Below are 21426 nucleotides of genomic sequence, written 5' to 3'. Positions count from 1 at the left end.
CTGAGACCAGCAATATAAAAAATGCAGTTTGTGTACAATTTCTTTAAATGCAACACTTAGGTTGCTACTGAAAAAAGAAGTTGTAAATGCTTTGCATCTTGCTGTTTCCCCAAGTCCCTTATAGATATAAGGTATTTATGAAAAATATGCACAAGTCAATAAAAACACTTTGATTTACTTAGCTTAGTAGCTTGGGCACGGTATGTTTTTCACAAGCCATTAAACTCCAGCCATGTTTTAGATATTCCATAGGAGGCAACAACTTCACTCTACATTTCACTTGAACATTTTCCCTGCTGGCAATAAGTGAAGCTGAAGACATCAACCCTATCCTCAGGTTAACATGTGCCACGTAGTGTACATTTCAGCCTCTTCGCAGTGACACGTGATTTTGATCAGTGATAAAAACCTTGCACATAACCTCCACACCCCTACAGACTCTCAGGGGAGTGCAGCTGCAGCAGCCAGAGGCACTGTAAGGGCTTTAGATTTGAATCTACAGCTTGTGGCAAGAAGATGAAGAGAAGATTGTTTGTGCACACTTAGAAAACAGCTAGAGGTTTTTAAGGAATGGTGTTTAAATGCCTGTCAAGTGAAGGAAAGAAAGGTAGGGGGCGTTTAAAAAAAACCCACTGGAGTCAATATTCTTTCCACACTCATATGCGATTGGATTAATATGGTGCGAGTGAAGCTTGGGCTCAGATTGGCAGTAGGTGAAAGCAAATTAATTTATTATGGCAGCAAGGCAAATTAAGAGGTGGCCCAAGTCAATTTCATGGCCTCCGACAGTCGACTGCCAGTGAAGCCAGATGTGTGGGGCGGCTGGGAGAAGTAGACCTCACGCACACAATCTGGCAGTCGATGAAGGGACAGTGAGTGGCATGAAGACTTTCGATCTGTTCCAGCTAGTTTGTGAATGCAGGTTTGAGTATAATTGTGTGTTTTCTGAATGTATATTGCGTGTGCGTTGTGTGTTACAAAAATGAGATCAGAAAATTCAAACAGTCTAGAACAGGGTGGATTCTCATACTATACATGAAGGTTTAAAACATGGTCACATTGAGTCAGAAAAAGACAAAAAAATATAGTTTTGGTTATATTACAGCCAGCTTTGGATTATTACTGAAGAAATGGTTGTATTCTATCATTATGTGGCCATTCAAATATTGAATAAATAGGAAACAGATGTGTGTATGCACCTGTAATTAATCACAGATACATACATATACACTTCCACACCCCTTGATTTTGTTATTGCACAAGATGGCCCATTAAGCATACTACCTGAAAGCTGGCTGTAACTCTGTACAAAAACAGAATATGGGGAGGCATTATGTGTTCATTCATTCATGTTTACCCATACACACAGAGCTCGTCAGAGGGAGCAGCCATGCGGGGATACTAGGGATTGTGAGTTTTCTCATCTCTGAACTTTTCTCTTCCTTCCTCCCCCTGTCATTGGTGACAGGAGGGGATGGCGTGATTTATTCCAGTCATTCACTAGTAATAACAAGTGGGATGTCCTTTTGTTTTGTTTCTGCTGGTGGGAGGGATGCTGCAGCAAGGGATGAGGTGAATGTCTGAGTGGTAGAGATAATTGTCATTCATAAAGTCAGTCTGGTGTTAAAGGGGAATAAAAGTGAGGGAGCACTTATTTGCACCTCGGTGTGGAAAGATTGTTGATGGTAATATTTAGTCTGGGAGTACATAGGACGATAAAATAGTCAGTGCAGCATGAAGTAATACAACATGCTTGACAGCAATTTCAACTTTTACTAATTTACATTAAATGAGCCATGTATGCTGTGTCGAATTTAATATTTATTTGACAATACACTAATTTAGTCTTCTAGCCCTTAATTTTATTATATAGTTCAACATTCTATTAAACCCTTTTTTAAGATTAAAATGGTAATTTATGCTTTCTCACAGTCACACACAGAGCACACTTTCAAGGTACCTGTCTCAACGTCCTGGGTGTAGATGTGCAGGGTGTCGGTGATTTCAGTGACGTATACTGGTTTGTAGTTGGCCACGCGTTCCTTCTCCTCTGTTAGGTGCACAACCTCCTCGACTGGTTTCTCCTCATAGTTGGCCCAGACCTACACACAAAACACAGGTGACACACAGATCAATGACTTCTATAAATACCGGACCTGCAAAATACAAACATGGTTCTAAGACTTAAGACTATCATTTGAGGGGGGGGGAAATTAAAATTAAACATTAAAATATGGAGAATAGATGAGTGAGACAGACCATCACTCAAGCAAATAAGAAATGGGATGACCTTGGGAATGTCCTTAATATGTCCAGCCACTTAACACTTACATCCTTTTCATATTCTGACTCATAATTAGTCTCTGCACCAATTCACATTCATACATTTCCCATCAGTCATTGACAAATGTTTGGTTAATCTTATGGAGAAAAATGCATTCACAATGACTATCTTATGGTCCAGGAGAACTTTTATAGAATATGATTAATACATTGAGCCTGAACAGTATGTAAGGGTTAAGATTTGAAATGTTTTCCATCCTTTTTGGGTACAAAAGAGATTTGCACATGTTACACCAGTGACTGCTTTGGTCACATATTTATGAGAGCAACAGAATACCGAAAGGGACCAACATATGCAGACATACCATGCCTCGGTATGAATTATTCAACCCCAGTCAACATTCTTGTTACTCATTATATGACAAAACTCATGATGCTACTAGCATATCTATTGTTTCCACCACAGCTTTCTGAAATACCATGGTGCTTCAGTTCACAACACATATTGGTAAATAGCTAACATTAACCTCGTCAACAGTGAATATGAATATATGAAAAATATTGTAATCTGAATGACGGCCAAAACTAAATTAGGGGGTTGAACCCAAACACTATGAGATGGAAATCTGAAGCTTGACTTGCGCCTCATTTTCTTTAAATGCCAGATACTTCATGTACAACTCTGTGAGGTGTATTTTGGATCGTTATCTTGCTTATCAATTCTAGATCATTACCTAGTATATTGCCGGACTGTTTACAGCCAACTGAAGTAACATATTACATGGCATGGTTAAGCAATGTTTTTAAAAAAAAGGGTATAATGCAGTTGAAGGAACATTACATTCCACTCGTATCTTGGGATATTTGAGTTGAAGGAGAAATTATTCTTATCTTAACTAATTATCTGTTTGCTCCCCCTGCTCCTTCATCTTTGGAAGTCTGTAAACACTGAACAAAGAAACAAAAATACAGACACATCAGAGAACACAGCACTTTGTGATTTGGGATAACTGTTCCTTTAAGTACTTATCAACCAATTTGGCTGGTCCTCGGTTTTTAAGGATTTGATCCTGGGTTAGCTGGTGATAATGTCACAGGACTGGGAAATAATGTAGTCAATCCTCACATGCATAGCACAATTGGTGTGTATGTGTGTTTAAGCAGGTTACATCCTTTCTATGCTGCATCAAGGTTACTTCTCATTCGGCTCCCCAGAAGAAACAGAGGGCAGAAGGCTCATTAGGGAGAAGTGCTTTGCCTTGGGCCACATATCAAACTGCATAGATGTCAGTAGATGTGTGTGTGTGTCTGTGTGTGTGTGTGTTTACAGAGAGCAAGGGATGCGGCAGGAATAGTGGGTGGTTGTTAAGACTGAATACAGCATGTTTGTACACAGCTTCAAGTACAGTAATAGTATTAAGTGCGTGCATGAACACATAAAATAGGACGTGGTCAGGATGAAAGCGAGCTAATCAGCTCCCTGCAGATGTAGCACAGGAGAAGGGGAGTGAAGGAGATGTACGAGTGGAGACAGAGAGTGAAGATGGATGGAGGAACTCAAAAGTCAAAAAGTGCAACCAAGCCTCACAACTTCTTGTGTAGCTGTAGCAGCAGCAGCCACAGCAGCAGTAGCAGCACAGCTTGTTACTGTTCATTTCTGCAGGCTATTTGAGAAGTGTTTACTTTTAAAGGTTATAGAAAGAGAAGGAACAGAGGCAGACAGATTTTTAACAACATAGTGATATTACCCAATTAGGTTCTGGCTAATTTTTAACTGCATGGTATCACCCAGCTAATTTGATTAGCTAGTTTTAGTGTTGTCATTTTTTTCCACTCTGCCTTAGTTCATCTGCAGAGCTACGCTAGTGTTAAGGCTTAGATAAACACACCCCAGGCTTTTTTTTTTTTTTTAATATGCTGGCTCTACAGCATGCTAAGATTATCCCTTTACCTAATTGATGTGGTGATGTATAGTGACAGGGGTTTTACAGGAGTCAACTGTCTGTATGTGCAAGTGACAGATAAATTGGTGAGAAAAAAAAAATCAAAACTCACGACCAATGAAGAAATGCTTTCAACTCTTACCCATAAAACGTAATGGAAAAACTAAGAACTGTTGCCCTGCCTACCTGCTAACAAAAGATAGGGTCTTACTATCAAATTGCAATTAATTAGTTATTCCACAAATGCAGCAAAAAATAAATAAAAGAGATGGAAAAGGGAAGGAAAAAAGGGAGGTAAAGGAGGAAGGCGGGAAAGATAGCAGGTGAAAATTCTAGGGATTTAAGGTGAGCAAGGTCAATGAAGACTGAAAATGCAGCCACGCTTCGCAAACCACGAGATCAACCTGGCATATACAGCTTCTGGTTAATAAACATGCTTCCCACATTGCATTTGAGCTGACATGGCTTGGCTGTTGATCAAATCTGGAGCACCAATTAGGGATAACAAAGATTAGAGTGTCATCATTCATTAGCCTGCTGGCCATCACGATGGCGTCTCTTGGTGGGTGGGCTTATGGTTGGATTGGATATCAAGAACAGCCACAACAGTTCTTGCTGGCCTCTGACTTTGTGTTGAGTATGGATGTCACAGTGACAAGAGACAGGTACAAAACACAGCTAGAAACACACACTTGCCTCCAATTGAAAGCTATTCATGTAGAACTACATGTGCTGAACACATGATTTGACCACTATAGTGAAATTTTGATGGAAAGACATGAAGGTGAACAGTGGCAGATCTGCTCCAACAGCATGTGCATGTCCTTCTCATTCAATCTGTATTTTTGGGCTTGTTTGCACTGAAGCTGTTTTTTTAACTTGTACATATTTATGATTGCTATTAACTGAATTTGTATGTTTGATCACCGTGGCAACCAACAAAAGTGATACTGTTCTATTTGAGGTGTCAACCAGTGCATTTCTGGATATGAGCAAATAGATTAAAATTATGCAACTCAGTTATTGCAGCACTTACTGCTGCTCAACATCTCTACACATCAGATGCTTGTGCCTCATTGTGCAGCAGGTTTGCACTGAGAGTGACTGACATCCTGCTGCTTCTTGTCTCTCTGACCTGTGTCTGCTCGAGCTCAAAATGTTAACAAAAAGTTGAGGTTACCCCGAGTTTCATGACTCCAATTTTCCAACAGAGAGAATCAGAAGTGGTAACAAGAGGGAAAGGTGAGAAATATGTAGAATACCTTTGTTATAATAAGTACTGAAAATATTTATTGTTAATCAGTGAGTGTCAGCTGTAATAGACGCACACACAAAGGGTGTCTGCTGTCCATTTGTGGCTGAGACTGCAAAAAGACTCCAGTGGTTGGTGTAATTACAGCGAGATGAAAATCCGGTTTACATGGTGTCTGAGCGCACCATTAGAAACACTAAAAGCGTTGTCTCTTTTAAAGAACAAATACGTGCACACGCGCTCACACACACGCACTGTGCCCAGGGCTGATGACCTTCTGTGAGCAGCCAACCATCCTGTTTGTTCCACTTGAATGCAGGTATGTGACTGCTGCTTCTGCTGCTGCTCTGCAACTGCAGCCAGATGCTAGAGCCACCAAGCTGCCAAAGACAATGAGAGCGAGGGAGAGAGAGAGGGAGGGAGGGAGGGAGGGAGGGAGAAGAGAGAGATAGAAAGATGGGAAAAAGGAAAAAAGCGGCAGGCCATTAAGCTCGGGCTGAAAGGACAACAAGTCCTAATAATGGAGGCCAAGCTGAGAGAGATGGCAGGTTAGGCTGCCCTTCACAACTCCTGAATGACGACACACTCACGAACCCAAGTGAGTGACAAGTGAGTCCGGTATAGTAATGTGATAATGGGGCAAGGTTCCTCTTATGCTACACATGGTAACATAAGGCTGAGAGAAGTGTTCAAGCATGTGTGGTAGGGATTAGGCCTGTTCCCATTTCCATTTTACAAATCTGTGTTCTTTTATTCTCCACCTTTCATTCTCTTAATCTTTTGTTCCGCTGCTTCTTTTCTCTTGCTGCATTACACTAATCTTACACCCCCAGTCCATCACTTTATCTTCTTTTTTCCCACCAGCACAATAATAGCGATTGATCAAGAGTTAACATTTGAAAACAATTTTTCTATGTGAACTGTGTATATTAATTAAAACAAACTCTTGAAGACACCAGCCATATTAACTTTTAAAAACCAAATTGGGTTTTTAAGCATATCAAACCTCTACCCAACAGATACAATAATGCCTGGGCCTGAAAAGGAATATGTGCTTACTGCCAAATTGTGGAAACGATTTACTAGCCACAAGTCTCAATTTTCCAACCTGGCACACAAGATATCGTGCTGGCTTTATTACAATGGGTGAAAGCAGCTCTGCTTTTCAGAGTTAGGTATTCTGTTGAATAGTCTGGTGGTTTGTTTAAATGATACTAATTTGATGCTAGCCTTGAAAAGCCTAAGCAATAGTGCAACATTCATATAATCACCCATACAAGCACAGGTGGATGAATACACAGACAGATGGATGACTGAACACATACATAGTGCCAGAACGAGGGGGTGAGGGCTGGTTTGAACACCGATTAAAGGTGGCAGTGTGTCAATTTCAGTAGTCCATGTGTGTGTATGTATGGTCTGAGACAAAACAAAAATCACCATTGCTACCTTAAGTACACTATGTACTTTTTTAGGATGCGAGTGCCAAGTAGCAACTACCACAGCTTGAGGCTAAAGCCACTGCAGAAGTATGTTAAAGTTCAGTGACACTGACGGTCACTAGATGCTGGCACCAAAAACTCCCTGGCTCCAACTGACTCCCATTCAGAGAAGAAAGAATCAACTTCTTTCTAGAAATACTAAGTCAGCCATTGTTTTTCGATGAGTCTCAATCGCTATCACAAATTCAGGCACCCTAATAAGTGTAATACGATTTTAAGACATAAAGTAGATTCACCAACTCGGTGCGACCCGCAGAAGCACAATTAAGCTTAAGTGGCTAACGTTAACCAAAGTTTCAATTGACCCATGTATATACTGCAGCATCAATTCTTAATTTATAAGAGTTAAATATGACTTTATTGCTCAGATGTTCACAACTGGACACTATTCATCTTGTTATTTGCTTGTAAAACATTAACCTTTACGCTATTGGTCACTTGGGCCAGAGATAACAAAGTATGTTTCCAGAGTGTGAAAGGCAAGACCCAGAGTCCTCATTTGGAAGGTCTGGCTCCAAATGGATAAGATGGCTTCAAACCAGCTACAACACAAACCAATGGGTGACTTCACCACTTTACTATGTCCATCGTTAGGTAGAGTCTATGTTCAGGACACACATACAAGATAGAAAATAAATACATACACTTTGGTCAAGAGGGTGTGTCTGAAAATGGAAATTATACACAGTTCTTAAAAGAAAAGCACTTGTTAACCTCCACGTACCAAGAGAAAGAGAGAAGCTGTTTCAAAAAAAGTGATAGCAGTAACTTTGTTTTGAATACTAAAATCTGATTTACATACAAGCTGTTCAGAAGTTAAACTATTTAAAATAAAAAAATAAAATAAAAAAAGCAGTTTTTGGAAAAAAAGTTTTATTTTTACACTGCTATGAAATTAAGGACATGTCAGAGCACCTTTCATATTTAATCTGACACTCAGAAGAGAGCGCTCCTTGAAAAGAACATTTTGAGTGCCACTCTAAATACAGTCCTTCTTACAATTCCTCATTAACCTGTCTTCACATACTGCACTCATACAGAAAGTGCTTGACAGCTGCAGTACGCATATATCATTGCCCTCAGATTCAAATACATCTTTAGTGGACAAGATTGTGCAGTCGTCACAACCCGCGCAAAACTTGTGTGGTTCTGAAACAATGGCTGTGGCTGTCGCAAATGAGCTGAAGCACAGTAATATGAGCAAGATAATATATGAGTGAGTGGTCTATCTACTTATATGACGACTTATATAGCTCCATTGTAAATTGATTAACCAATCACACTTTGAGGACAATTGAAATCAATAGGAGCATGTTATTCATAAGAGTGCACTATGTAAATTAATTTAGACCCTATTATATCGCTGATGAATCCCTTTAGAGAGAATGGTTCATTAATTCAATGGAGGGCACATTTTTCTCTTTCAATCTCTCCCTGTTCACTTGTAACCGTTTTTTGGAAGCTCACCTCAAAGTCCCTAAAGTCAAAAATAAGGTACTGTGGCAATGAGCATCAGGGACACCTAGCATTAGATGCTGGGTGTCTAAACTTCCCATATGCAACAATACATAAAGAGATAGTATCAAAGACATTAAAAGAACTGAACATTTAGAAACAGATACTTATTTAAATGAAAGTTAAACCCTGTCTGAACCCTTTTTTTACTATTCATTTCCTGAGTACTTCATGTAGAACAATGTAGTAGTAGAGTAGTAGAAGTGCTGCCTTAATACTACCTGCAGTGTCTATTTATATTCAGTATATAAAAAAACAAATTACAACAAGCTCTAGAAAATAAATTGACTGCCATACAAAGTGAGAAAGAGCTCATTAGAAATCTGCACCGGACATTTCTGAGTGGGACAGGTTGGCGTGGCACAAAGGTGAATGACCCTGGATTTCCTGTTGCTTGATGATGTTGTCTGTATTGACTAAGCCATTAGAGGCGGAGAATGATCAACAAGACAGACAATTGCTTCATTGAGGGGCACTCTGCCTATTCATAGCTTCTATGACTATCCTGCTTCTATGACTATACTGCTTTGAAAATCATGCTTTTTTAGATGCCTGTCTATGTTCTAAGGGCATACAACATTTAATAATACTAATAATAAATATATGATTGGCTGGCAAAAGGTTTAGGTTTCCATAACAAAAGAGACCCAGGTTGTGGATGTTCCAACAAATAAAATTGTCTACACTTGTGGATAGGAAACAGTAAGTCCTCCACTATTACTTAAGTCTGGTATTGCAGCCAAAAAAATGTAAGCCAAAAAAGTTTGAACTTTTGTGGCTTGGAGTGAGTGTAAGTACAAGTGTGCAGGCGTTACACTTTTTTCATTGATGCTGTTTTCTGATAGCCTTGCACCTACATGAAGTGAGTCCCATTACTCTCCTTCAACGTCATGTGTCCAAAATGCCATTTAAATAAAAAACATACATCGATGTGGTATCAAAGAACTGTTGCTCTCTAGTGAAAATGTTCCTTTTTTTCAACAATTGCTTTCCAAACCAACATGACTCACTGCCAGTAACTGCTGTGACGAGAGGCCGATGTCAGGTAAATCCTTGGAGCCGATAAATGTACAACGCAGCCTGACTGACAGACAGACGGGCTACCGGGGTCTCCGACTTTGATTTATCAGCTGTTTGAGAGTTCGTTTGAGGTGCAATGATCACAATGTATGTGACACAGCAGGCCCACGGCCACTTCAGTTTTCTTGACAACCTCCAATTCAAATGGAGTTACCTCATCTTTATTGATCTTGATTGGACAGCGGACTGAGTGACAGGTGTCAGGGTGGCCCACTCGCTCTTGTACACTAAAGAGAAAAGACATTAACCCAAAGTAACCACCTAGCTCTAAAAGACCTGCCTCCAAGGTTAAGAGGGGTTGTTGATAGTACATTAACCCTGGTGGCTCACCTTGTCATAGAGGGCTGAGTAAGAGGGACAAGCTGTGGTAGAGGAAAGAGAACTGATTTACAGGATAGGGGACTTTGTGTGCAAGCTTCCTCGTCATTCCTTCCCCGCTGTCATCATATTCAGATATAATCCATGGCAGCCTTGTGTCATAAAACATACATACTAGGATAAGCGCACACAAACACATGCATGCACATAGAGACATGGTTGTGGCCTTGGGAAGAATTGGTCCAGGTTGAGCTATGATGTAGTCGCAGCATCGTTCCTGCCACAGTGGGCTAATACAATACGACTGCTTATGGGCCTGCAAGGCCATACAGGTGGACACAGCTATAAAACATGTCAGCTGCCCACTGGCACACTTGACAAGCTGTAAAAACTGAAATCACGCAACACCAGTATATCATGTTAGGATAGGCAATTGGTTTAACACATCAAACACAAAAAAACCTGAGGAAATTCTTTTTCTTCTAATAATACATTTGTATCTGTATATAACTACCGGTATTTGAATAACAGCAATAAATAGTTACCTTCGTATTGGGTTTTTTTCATGAAGAATAAAATCAGACAAGAACAGACTCAGTGTAGAGTTTATGGATTTTCTAATTTCTAATTAGGACAAAAAAAGGCCCAACTGAGGATTTCAGACTGTGCCCTTTGCCAAACTTTCACGGTCAATCAATAAAATCTGTAAATCCATTGCATATTTGAGTGCTTCAGTGGAGAGAGGTCAAAATACGGGTTGTCTAGTTTCTTGGTCTGATGCCAAGCATTCTGAAAAATCAAGAGAGGTCAAAGTGATGTTCCATAGAGAAAAGAAAACACAGAGTTACGGTATTCTACAAAATTCAGTTATATAATATTAAACATCATTTGAGGGATTTTGAACTTTAGCATTGTCATTGCAGGATATTGCAAATTCAGATTAAAAACAAAGAAAAAACACTTGAGGGATTGAACACAGAACACACCACAAAGATACAGGGCTAAGAAAGATCTAGGTTCAAGCTGAGGCTATACTGACCAGATTCCAACACTAGAACACCCTGTCCACCACCGGAACCCAATTAACCCTAATCTCCTTAAATAAAAATTAAATTATAAAATAGGTGTCCACTTCCACCTCCCGAGCCAAAGCGCATTCAGGGGACAGAGGGAAAGAAGGAGAGGGATGGAGGGATGAGTCTCTCGGATGTGGTTACTTAGCAGATAAATTATGCATTAAAACTGCACAGGTGGCGCGGGACAGGGTTTTTAGGTGAGGGGAGGGAGCCGAGCAGCTGGGGAATTCATAACAGAAAAGGGAGAGCGAGCGAAGGAGAGATGGAGAAGGAGAGAGAAAGAGATACTCTGTAGCTTCATATCACAGCCAACAGATGTTCTCCCATCAAAGAGGCGGCAGGCAGGCGGCGAGCCTACTCAACCCCGGCTTACACAGCTAATATGACCCCCTTATGCTGCCAAACACACACAGGCACGTTCACGGACACACACAACAGTGGAGGGCTTGGAAACGACCTAAGGCTATCGTAGTGGCAAGTTGTTACACTTTTTAAATTGACACAAATTGATCCACTTAGACTTGTGTGTTGGGGTTGGGGGGGGCGGGAGCAGGTCTCTCTGCCCGCTGACATTGTACTATTAGCAAGAAGCCCTAACTTGTATCTGACAGAGATTGGTGGTATGTGCGCGTGAAGTGAACGGGGGCATGGTGTTACCATGGAAACAGGACATGTGGGTGCAATATATAATCAGGGGCAATACGTGCACACACAGACTTACACCTGTGCCACCATCCTCATGGACACCGCCCCACTCAACTGGTATGGAAAACCAGACGGCTGCGAGTACGAACCAGGCATCGCTCAAAGATCTCACACACACGCACACACACACACATCGTCCCTGGAGGCAGTCACTCCAGCATATGGAGCCTTATGTCAAGTGGGCCGATTTTTTAAACCAGGGCAGCAAGTGTGTCTATCCGCGGTCATTAAAAGATGATCAAGCCAAGCAAGATGTCATCAGAGCAAAACAAAAGCTACGCTGGGGAATAAGCACGCAATTAAAGCCGACCAGCTGCAAGTGCGAGGGCACATAATACAGACACTCAATCTTCAAATGACGTAGATAGAGGGAGAAGAAAAGACACAGAAAACAGGGTGAGAGGGAAAATAATTAAGTTGTAGCCAAGACAAACACTTTGTCTGATTGTGTATCATGATAACCTTGATAAAAAATGGAGGTGACGCTTAAAGGAGAGATGGAGGGTTGTTCAGAGGGACACAAGCACTTATTTAGAGGTTTGCTTGATTTGTGCCTGATTACTATGTTTACTTGTTCTGATTTTGCATTAGTATGTGTGATGCGCCAGATGATTTCCCAACTCTCGCTTTCCTTGTCCTTCACATTTGTTCTCTGTGTTGCTTCCCCCCCCCCCCCCCCCCCCCCCCACCCCCACACACAACAGTCTGTCTTATGACCTTGATGCCAAACGGGTGAAGTTGTATGTCTTTATAATAAATACCCACCTGGCTAAACAGCATTCGGAGTAAGAGTGGGCTGACAATAAACAATGACTGCACAGCATTTTAGCCCTCCCCCTGTCCCTTCGGCCCTCTGTTGTTCCGTTCATAATTCCTCTATATGTTTATCAACTCAAACAGATTATTGTCCGTGAGAGCATGCTCTCTGTCTCATCACTGGAAATTATAAAAGAGCTTAAAGGAACAAGGAGAGGAAGAGAATGGGGGTAGAAAGGAGCGGGTATAAAGGAGAGTGATTAAGAAATAGGACTACCTCAATGTTACAATGTATAAGTATGCAATTAAAAGGCAATTAATCAACTTTTTAATTAACAGGCTATTCCGTCCTGGGTTGCCACGTTGTTGCCATGACGACAAATTTTTCCAGGGTGGCGTTATCGCTCCTTCTCTCTCCCTTTCTCTGTGGAGGACTCCTGATCATTTTTCTCTCTGATCACACCTACCGCTCCATTGTTCTTCTATTCTCTCCATTAAAAAAAAGGAGAAAAAATTAAAATAAAAGAAAAAATAATAGGAGGTAGGAGAAAGAAGGGAGCCACGCAGCGCAGGAAGCAGAGCTAGTGGGGATTAAGGCAATGGGAGAGATGCAGGATAGCAGAGAGTGACAGAGAGGTTAATACGGATCTGGCAATGGCGAGGAACAGCGACAGAAAGCAAAAACAGGAGGGGGAACTAGAGGCAGTGGAGGGAAATGACGGGGGGCGGGGGGGGTGGCAATATTATCACATCAGAGATAAAGTCACTTGAAGTCTCTGAATCGCATCCTACATCTCACAATTCATAGAGTGATTCAAAGCTCTCCTTTTGCTCTTGTGAATAGCTGCTCTGCCAGTTTGACAATCAACTGGGCCAATAAGCCTCCTTGTGTGGGAGCAAGGTTGGAATTGTTATCTAAGTGTTACAGAGCACACATTTAAACTAATATAGTGACAATGGAGCATGAACAGCGTCAAAATTTAGAATTCAAAAAGCACTCAAGGCACTTCTTTAGAATTTTTTTTCCCTCTTCCATTTCTTATTATTTAAAAGGTTAAATTTGTCAAGGGACCCCATCATGTACTCAGGAAATGGATCAGAAGGTTACAGCATTTAATTTCTTCATTGCATTTATTGAGAAAAAGAACCTGACAGGCTTGACTTGACAACCACATGGCTTGCAGCATACACCGCCAATGGAATAATAAAATGGTTAAATGGACTTAACTCAGTACTTTACATCTGTTGGCCCTCGCGGGTCTATCTGTGTTCAATATAGCTGCTGTAGTGATGCTGGATAATTTACTAAAAAGACAGACACAGGCGCCAGGCAACATCCAGGATTAAAGAGCACTTCCTGGGAAGGTGTCTGGCCATCCCGAGCCATCCCTTCTACATGTTAGCTTTTATGCATTCTGACAAGGTAAGCTAATGCAAAACTTTCTGACCAAAAATGTCACTTTTTTTGTCACTGACAGAAAGTGACACTCAATTGTCTCAACTACTATACAGCCAAATGCTCTCTCGCAGGAAGAAGCATAATGACATATACAGGCGGATACAGGAAAGCAACAGAAAAAAAGCAGAGAGGGGAAGTAATAAAGACATAATATGTGGTAAATGTATGAAAAAAAGACAAACAAACATAGAAAAAGATAATGGGGGGGCTGAGAAAGACATACAGCAGCAGGAATCGGAAACACAGGGATGACGAGAGCCTGTTTATGTAACTGTCTCTCCCTAAGGCATGGCGGGGTGGGGGGGGTTGCTGTAAAATGCACAAAAACATAGTCGCAAAACTAGCAGAGTAGTCCCATTCTCTAGATTTAGAGTGTTTTCTGCAGGCAAGCCAGCGAGGAGACTGAAACACAGTGAAAGTGGACTGACCTAAATTACAAGGGAACGCTTAAGAATTCATCAAAAAAATTCCCTCAAACTTGGATCGTTACAAAAAAAAAATGTGTCATGTTGGTGGAAAAAAGGAAATTGAGCAGGACAGGCACTGAGTTATTTCAGGTACATTGCCCACCCTGTTAATAAACCCTTCTACTTCCTCCAACTTTGACTGATGAGATGGAATAAACTAAGCATGCTTCTAATGGTCAGATAAACACAGAGAGAATCACAGAAGTAAAATAACTCTACACCCCAATTCATTGTTTACACACTTTCTGGTAATACTGATGAGCTACATCTATTTAAATTATAATGTACGGGTTTGAAATGCTGTTAATGAGTAATATACACTGTTTTTCCTAACTCTGCAGAGGGGAACCGCAAAAAAAAAACCAAACAAACAAAGCAAACCATGTTTCCGAATGCAATGCTCATCAACAATGACAGCATAAATAACGCACAACCAATCTGTCACTCCTAAAAGCAATATGGCGATCCTTCCAATCCTACATCCATCCGTGCTTCCATGTATTCATTCATCCATTCCTTTTTCAGCATGTCACTGTACTCCAAGTTTGACAGCCCATGAAAAAGGAGTCATCCATTTTCTATTAAGGTTTTTTTTTTTTTTTTTTTTTTAAAGGTCTAACAGACATGTTGAATGCCTTCTCTCAACGGAACAATAGCAAATTGCAGTCCACAGGCATTTTATAACATAAACTGAGGTCACAACAACAGTGTGACAATCCTTGAGGTTTTTATTTCACGACTGCGAGGGGCTGTTAAAGACGCTAAAATATGAGTCACGCGGAGACATGAGAGTTGAAAGGTATGGCTGTCAGTGAAGCATGAGATAGGGTAACATCGCCATTGTTACTCAGTGAGCAATTCCAGTGTCTGCTCTATCAAACATCCACTATGCAAGATAAGACAAATAAATAGGGCAGTTTCTTTTCAGTGGAAACTATAGAACAACTTCTATTTGAATTGTTATGTTGGAAATCACACAGTAAGGTATGGCCTTTACAAGAACTGGAGGACAGTGGAAGAAAAACAATGGCATCAATGAATCCATGCACTTGGCATTCACCTCACTGTAAGAAGGCATCTCAGAGTAAGTGAGGTGAAGAGGAGAATAATAAATAAGATGCCTAATTCTTTGATTGGAAAAGTGTAAAAAAGAAGTAAGGGAATTAGATAGGCAGAAAGAGATTGAATTAAAGACGAGACAATGGCAAAGAAAGAGATGGTGTGTAGGTACTGAGGCAGGGACAAATGAATGGGAGGAAGAAACAGTGGAGGAGTTAGACAGGGAAAAAAAATAAGCGAGAGAAAGCATAAGACTGAGAGGCGGAGGGGGAGCCATCATGAGGCGAATAGAGGAAAAGAATAAGCAATTGCATTTAGGAGTGGACTTGGCTGCTCAACCAAAACCAGTCTGCTAATGCGTGGAGGACTCTGTGGCTGTGAGCAGGTAATAAAGAAAATGATGAGGCGTTCACATCCACACTGGCTATAAGCCTCTTCTCCCTATTCTGGCCCTGAGTAGATCAGCCTCAGATGCCTCAAGTAAAACTAAGCAGGAAGGTCCTGTGTGTATTACAGCAGAAACTTAAAAAATAATAATAATAATAACTATACATATTTAGCAAGGTCAGAGGAGTCAAAAGGCAACTATCACATGCAATAGCACTTTAAGGTGACAACAGTTCATTGGGGTAAAGTCTGTAGGACCTTGAAAGTAATAAAATGTGCGCTCATTAAGAGGGGCAAGGTTTGAAAATCCCAAACAGCGGAGAGAGCATTTAAATGTTGCCCTCAAGAAACAAATATTTAGCATTTTATTAGACAGTGGGGGAAAGCGAGGGAGGAAGAGAGGGAAAAGTAAAAGGAGGGGTATTTCACTGCCGACCCATATTAAATGGAGTTAAGTGTGGCTCCAAGCAGGGGCCCTAAAAAATGTCAAAGTGTGTGTAAATGACTGTAACTCATGTGTGTTTTATTTATAGAGGAAACGTGGATGGCTCGCACTGTTATCTTCCTTCTCCCCTGATTAAACAAGGGCGATTAGAGAAGACACCTGAAGCCAGGCAAAAATGTCCAGACTTAATGTTTTCACAGCATCTGCCTGATTACTCCAAAAATACATAAATGTCAATTATCTGCAGGGGACAACGTCATCACTGCTTCTACCCGTAATGGGTTTGCACATGAATGGCGTGCCCAAAACATCACGGCAGCATTGTTTATGCAGATTGCTGCAAGGTTACAGGAATGTCATCAATAAAAGCTCATCTGTTAACTGGACTTCTAACAGATTGATTCAAACTTGTAAAAGTATCTAAAGAGATTCATTTCAATGACTTTTTAAGGATGCACATGAGAAAAAAACCTTCTCAAAACAGGAATTTAAAAATGTATTCCAAAGGGAATATTTTGAAAGATGAGTAGTTTCAGTACATGCGTTTAGTATGACAGCGTTTTAGTAAACAACCATAACACTGCATCAATTGGCCGTTGCACAAGGTCATAGCCTTTGCAGCAACTGACTAATCAAAGCTCTGCAGTCTGAGGTCAAATATGCCTGTGTTAAAATTCAAGCCTCGCTGCCTGTATTCCACACAGTCATTCTAGTGGAGGTATGAAGCCATGACCAGTACTCAGCAAACCAAGTGGAAAAGTGTCTCCTTACAGTGTCCCAAGAGGGACAAACCAGAAAAAAAAGAACAAATACTCCGCTAGCCTAACTCCAGTCAGTACATGTCCTTCACACTCACTTTCATCAGCAGACATTGGAGAGAAATTGGGCCAGAGGAGAAAGGACAAAAGAGTAGGGAAACCCCAAGATATAAGAGACAGTGGTGGGTGGGGGGGGGGGGGGGGGGGCAAAGAGAGGCAGGCAGGCAGGCAGGCAGGCAGACCTGGGGGTTTGTGTTTTCTATTGCGGGTGGTGGAGCTGAGCATGTGTTAATCAGCCATAATGCAACGCACTATGTCATATCACATTATGCTCTCTGCCAGTGTTTCACCTCCTCTTACTCCTTTCCACCCTCTCTCTCTTCCCGTGGCCTCAGCCCTTCATCCCGAGAGCGGAGTGAAAGGGGGGGTGGAGTGCAGAGGGTAGGAGGGACTGCCTGAGTTATTTCTGCACTGATGAACCAGAGGCAGCCGCAAACCTGCCCCTGAGGACCTCTGCTAAGAGCCCACAAGAATCCTGTGCATGACTGAAAAAGGGAAAGCACAAGGCCAAGGGCATACAGACAAAGGCATATAAACGTATGCACAGGATAAACATGACAATGAACATGCACAAAAATGCAAGTTAAAAGGAAATATACAAACATAACGATGACACATGGACAAAAACAGCTGTGTGCACGTTGCTTTAAAGATGAAGCGGCATAAGCACACACTGAGAGGACACACACTGTACAAAAAATGCCTACTTCATGTTTTTTGCTTCATCAAGGAGAATATTTCATCAGAGACTTTGTGTGTATTCTTCAGGATTGCCCTATGTCCTTGTGGCTGGATGCATTTTTCAGATGACATTTTCCAAGTCAGCGTGTAATCCTGCAACTCATGTAAATGTATAATTCAGCACGCAAAAGGTGAGACTGCTGAGACGGACTCGCTTCATCGAGTGTGTCTTATAGGTTTTTATTCTCTTGCTCATCAGAACGAGTTTGCACGCGTCACTTTGCAGGTGACCGTCATGTGAACGGGTGCACTTCTGGCAGAAGCGAGCAGATAAAGATGGAAAGGAAAATGTTTGCATGTGTATTCACAAGACTGCGAGTGGAGCTGACAGACTGCTGAATTTGCAGCTTGGAACTGGGGAGAAGGAGGATGAAGACATTGATAGAGAGAGAGAGTGTGAGGGGAAGGGAGAGAGAGAGAGAGAGAGAGGGAGAACTAGGGGTTGGGGTGTAAATAACACACACATCACTAGGTCCACTGATCTCTTTCTGTCTTTCTGTCTCTCTGCCTCAGGGCACTGAGGGTCCAGCTTGCCGTCTACAGTGGAGGGGTTGTCCCCAGAGAATGTGTGCATGTGTATGTCTGTGTCTGCACCATCGGTCTGCACATGCTCAAAGTGTGTTTGAGTAAGCAGGGAAGAGACAGTGAGAGTATGGTGTGTGCACGTGCGGCGCCTCCCTCCATCTGCAAGCAAGTTTGTGTGTGGATGTGTAACACAGCGCATTGAAAATCATATTATGTAATCTTTTAGCCATATGAAAAAGCCTCCGTCAGCTCTCTTTTGTGTGGTAGGTTTTTGTGTGCGTGCACAGTATTGAGAAGAAATCATGAAGGCAGGAGTAAACTCTTCTTAGACACACACACACACACACACACACACACACACACACACACACACACACACACACAGGCGTACAAACATTATGGCATAGTAAACAAAAAGAAAGGAAATGGTACGCAGTCGCACAGAGATACACACACACATTGTGCACATATAAAAAATGAAAACACACAGATTGAAGCTTGGGAATTTGTGATATATAACGGAGCGTACTGTCCTCTCCATCTTTTCCAGAGATGCGAGGTCTCACACGGGTCACCTCTCCCATTGTGGCCACCCTGCAGGCAATAATGTCCCCTTGCTGTGATCCCACTGTCCTCTCACACTTGCCAACAAACCCTGCAACCTTCCTCTTGCTTGTGTATTGACACGCTGGCAATGAGGCCAAACGTTCTCTAGCTGAACGTGTTGGTAATTTCCAGCATAGGGACAGGGTCCCCTGAGCTACTGATCTGAAAGGTGATAGGCTATCATAAAAGCTTTAATAGTGTTATGCTGTAACATACGGCTTGGCACAGGCAAGTTCCATTTGCTTTTAAATCTACTGGACTGTGGACTGTCAACTTTCATTAAATATCTCCAGTATTATTATTTAGTTTTGCATTTGCAGAGAATTAGCAAATTATACGTGATCTTTACTGACAAATAAAAACTTATTTAGAGATTATAGTTATATTATGGTTATATTATATTAAACTGATCACAGCGCAGCAAAGATATAAGAGTGAAAGTGATTGAGACATTCATTAGGGTGCAGCAAACTGTTATTTTCTAAACATATTATTAGTTAGCTTGTGTAACAGAGGAATGGTACTTTATCATAATATGGTTTATGATGCAGTTCCTGAGGATTAACATAATCATTATCATCATCATAATCACCATTAGCTAAATACCAAAAGCACATTGGTAACCTTGTTTATAATGAAGCACATAAATAACTGGTACCTAAAAACCTGGATATAATAAAGGTGATTTGATCACACTAAACCTACTGCGATCAAATCACCTCTTTTTTTAGAGGACTGCTGCATCATGAGTCATCAAACTATGGCAACCTGTTCATTGCTACTTACAGTTATAACACTGTGTTCCAATGAACCAAGGGGATGATGTGGGCCAAGAAAGAAACCAAGACCTTTGTGTTTGGTGGCTATTTGACTAGTAATTGCTGTTGATGTGAATGATAAATATGAAACACTAGCAAGACTGCCATGGATAGATTGCCCCTGGGTGAGGTGATGCACAGTGACTTTTGGCACAGTTTTTAGCCACTCGTCTCCTAAATCTCCTAAAGGGCAGAAGAATGCAAATTGCCAGTCACATAAAGATTTTCCTGGCCGTCCATCTTTGAGATGACTGAGCAAAATGCTGCCATTGACGTTATTTTAGTCTCCTATGCTCTTCAAATTATTAAGTTAGGAAACTATGTCAGTAGATAAACAATGATGACATAGATACAGAAATGAAATGAATATATGAGGAAATGAATTTGCACCCTGATATTTACAGGTACAAAACATGTCTTACAACTGCTGAGTGTTGTTATATCAGTGACCTCAAATCAGTAGTTAAAATAAGACCTGCATTATGTTTGCTCTGCAGAACCCAAACAATAACTATTTGTCTTTAACTGACACTTATGAAAAACATGGACAGAGACAGAGAGAAAACAGGGAAAGCAAACCTCAAAACCAATGTTGGCAGTAGTTCAAGTTTATTAAATTAAGACGAGGGAGTTTGCTAGAGTTGGCACCATATGACCTGTCAAAGTGCCTTTCTTTTTTATCTGAAGTTCACCCATTCAAAGCCTTGCAACGGACTGGTCTGAAACTGTTCCAAAAAGCAATTGGGAAAATGCAAACAAGCGGTGCACGCGTGTGACCCTGACCATAATACCAAAGCTGGAAAAATATACAGTGGGGAGAATAAGTATTTGATACACTGCCAATTTTGCAGGTGTTCCCACTTACGAAGCATGTATAGGTCTGAGGTCACAGTTCAGTGTGTTTTCTGTATGGCAGAAAAAAGGAAAGGGAGAAAATATTATTTTGGTCCATTATTTTGAAAATGTAAACAATAATTCATTGGCCGAAACTATTACTGAAACAGTTTAGTTGTGCTGCATTCGAAAAAGAAAATAACTTTTTTGTTTTTTGCAAGAAGGCAGGACACCTGCTGACAGCTGTTTTATGGTTCCTCAGAACTAGTTCTTATGACATTTTGTTCAACCACGCAGGAAATCAAATGTGTTTTACAGTTGTTACAAAGAGCTTTCTTTAAAAGGTGACTGTCACTGAGTGGAGACGGGGATGGAGGAGATGACAGACTACATTGAGCATGGGTAACCAGGCTAACTTGGATAAGCTGGCTACCATACATCCATGAGCATGCTACAGCTACGCGCTGCTAGAATTATTGTTCTGCACCACCTTTTTCTCAATGCTTACATTTGAAAACATTGACTGGCTAGGGAGAGTTTACAAAGTGGTGAATTGACCATTTCCCTACACTGATGACTGACTCAGTCATTAAGTTATTATTGTCCAATATTACTCACAAAAACTACAACTCATATTGCACAAATAAATGGATACATTTAGGGGAGTTAGCAGACTGGATAGGTCCACACCTATTAGAACTAAGAATATAGGGTGATAACATTATCAAGGAGAGTCTTAACTTTCTACGTTCAGTAACAAGTCTGTTTAAAAAGGGTATTTGAAATGGGAATACAGATTGGGGAAAAACACTCCGGGAACTAGTGGCCCTTTCCACT

The 21426-nt window shown here is 41.1% G+C and overlaps 1 protein-coding gene across 1 annotated transcript in view; it reads right to left on the bottom strand.

Moving 5' to 3' along the window:
• Positions 1-21426, bottom strand: part of snd1 (staphylococcal nuclease and tudor domain containing 1) — a 180119-nt gene that overhangs the window by 39983 nt on the left and 118710 nt on the right. The window contains exon 18 of the mRNA XM_053314118.1: positions 1961-2102. Coding sequence (XP_053170093.1) covers positions 1961-2102 — 142 coding nt within the window. The remainder of the gene's footprint in view (positions 1-1960; positions 2103-21426) is intronic.

The sequence above is a fragment of the Scomber japonicus genome, chromosome 23, assembly GCF_027409825.1.
Source record: "Scomber japonicus isolate fScoJap1 chromosome 23, fScoJap1.pri, whole genome shotgun sequence".
In the NCBI taxonomy this organism is placed as follows: Eukaryota; Metazoa; Chordata; class Actinopteri; order Scombriformes; family Scombridae; genus Scomber; species Scomber japonicus.
The sequence above is the reverse complement of the archived record's forward strand: the minus strand, read 5'-3'. Positions and strand labels throughout refer to the sequence as shown.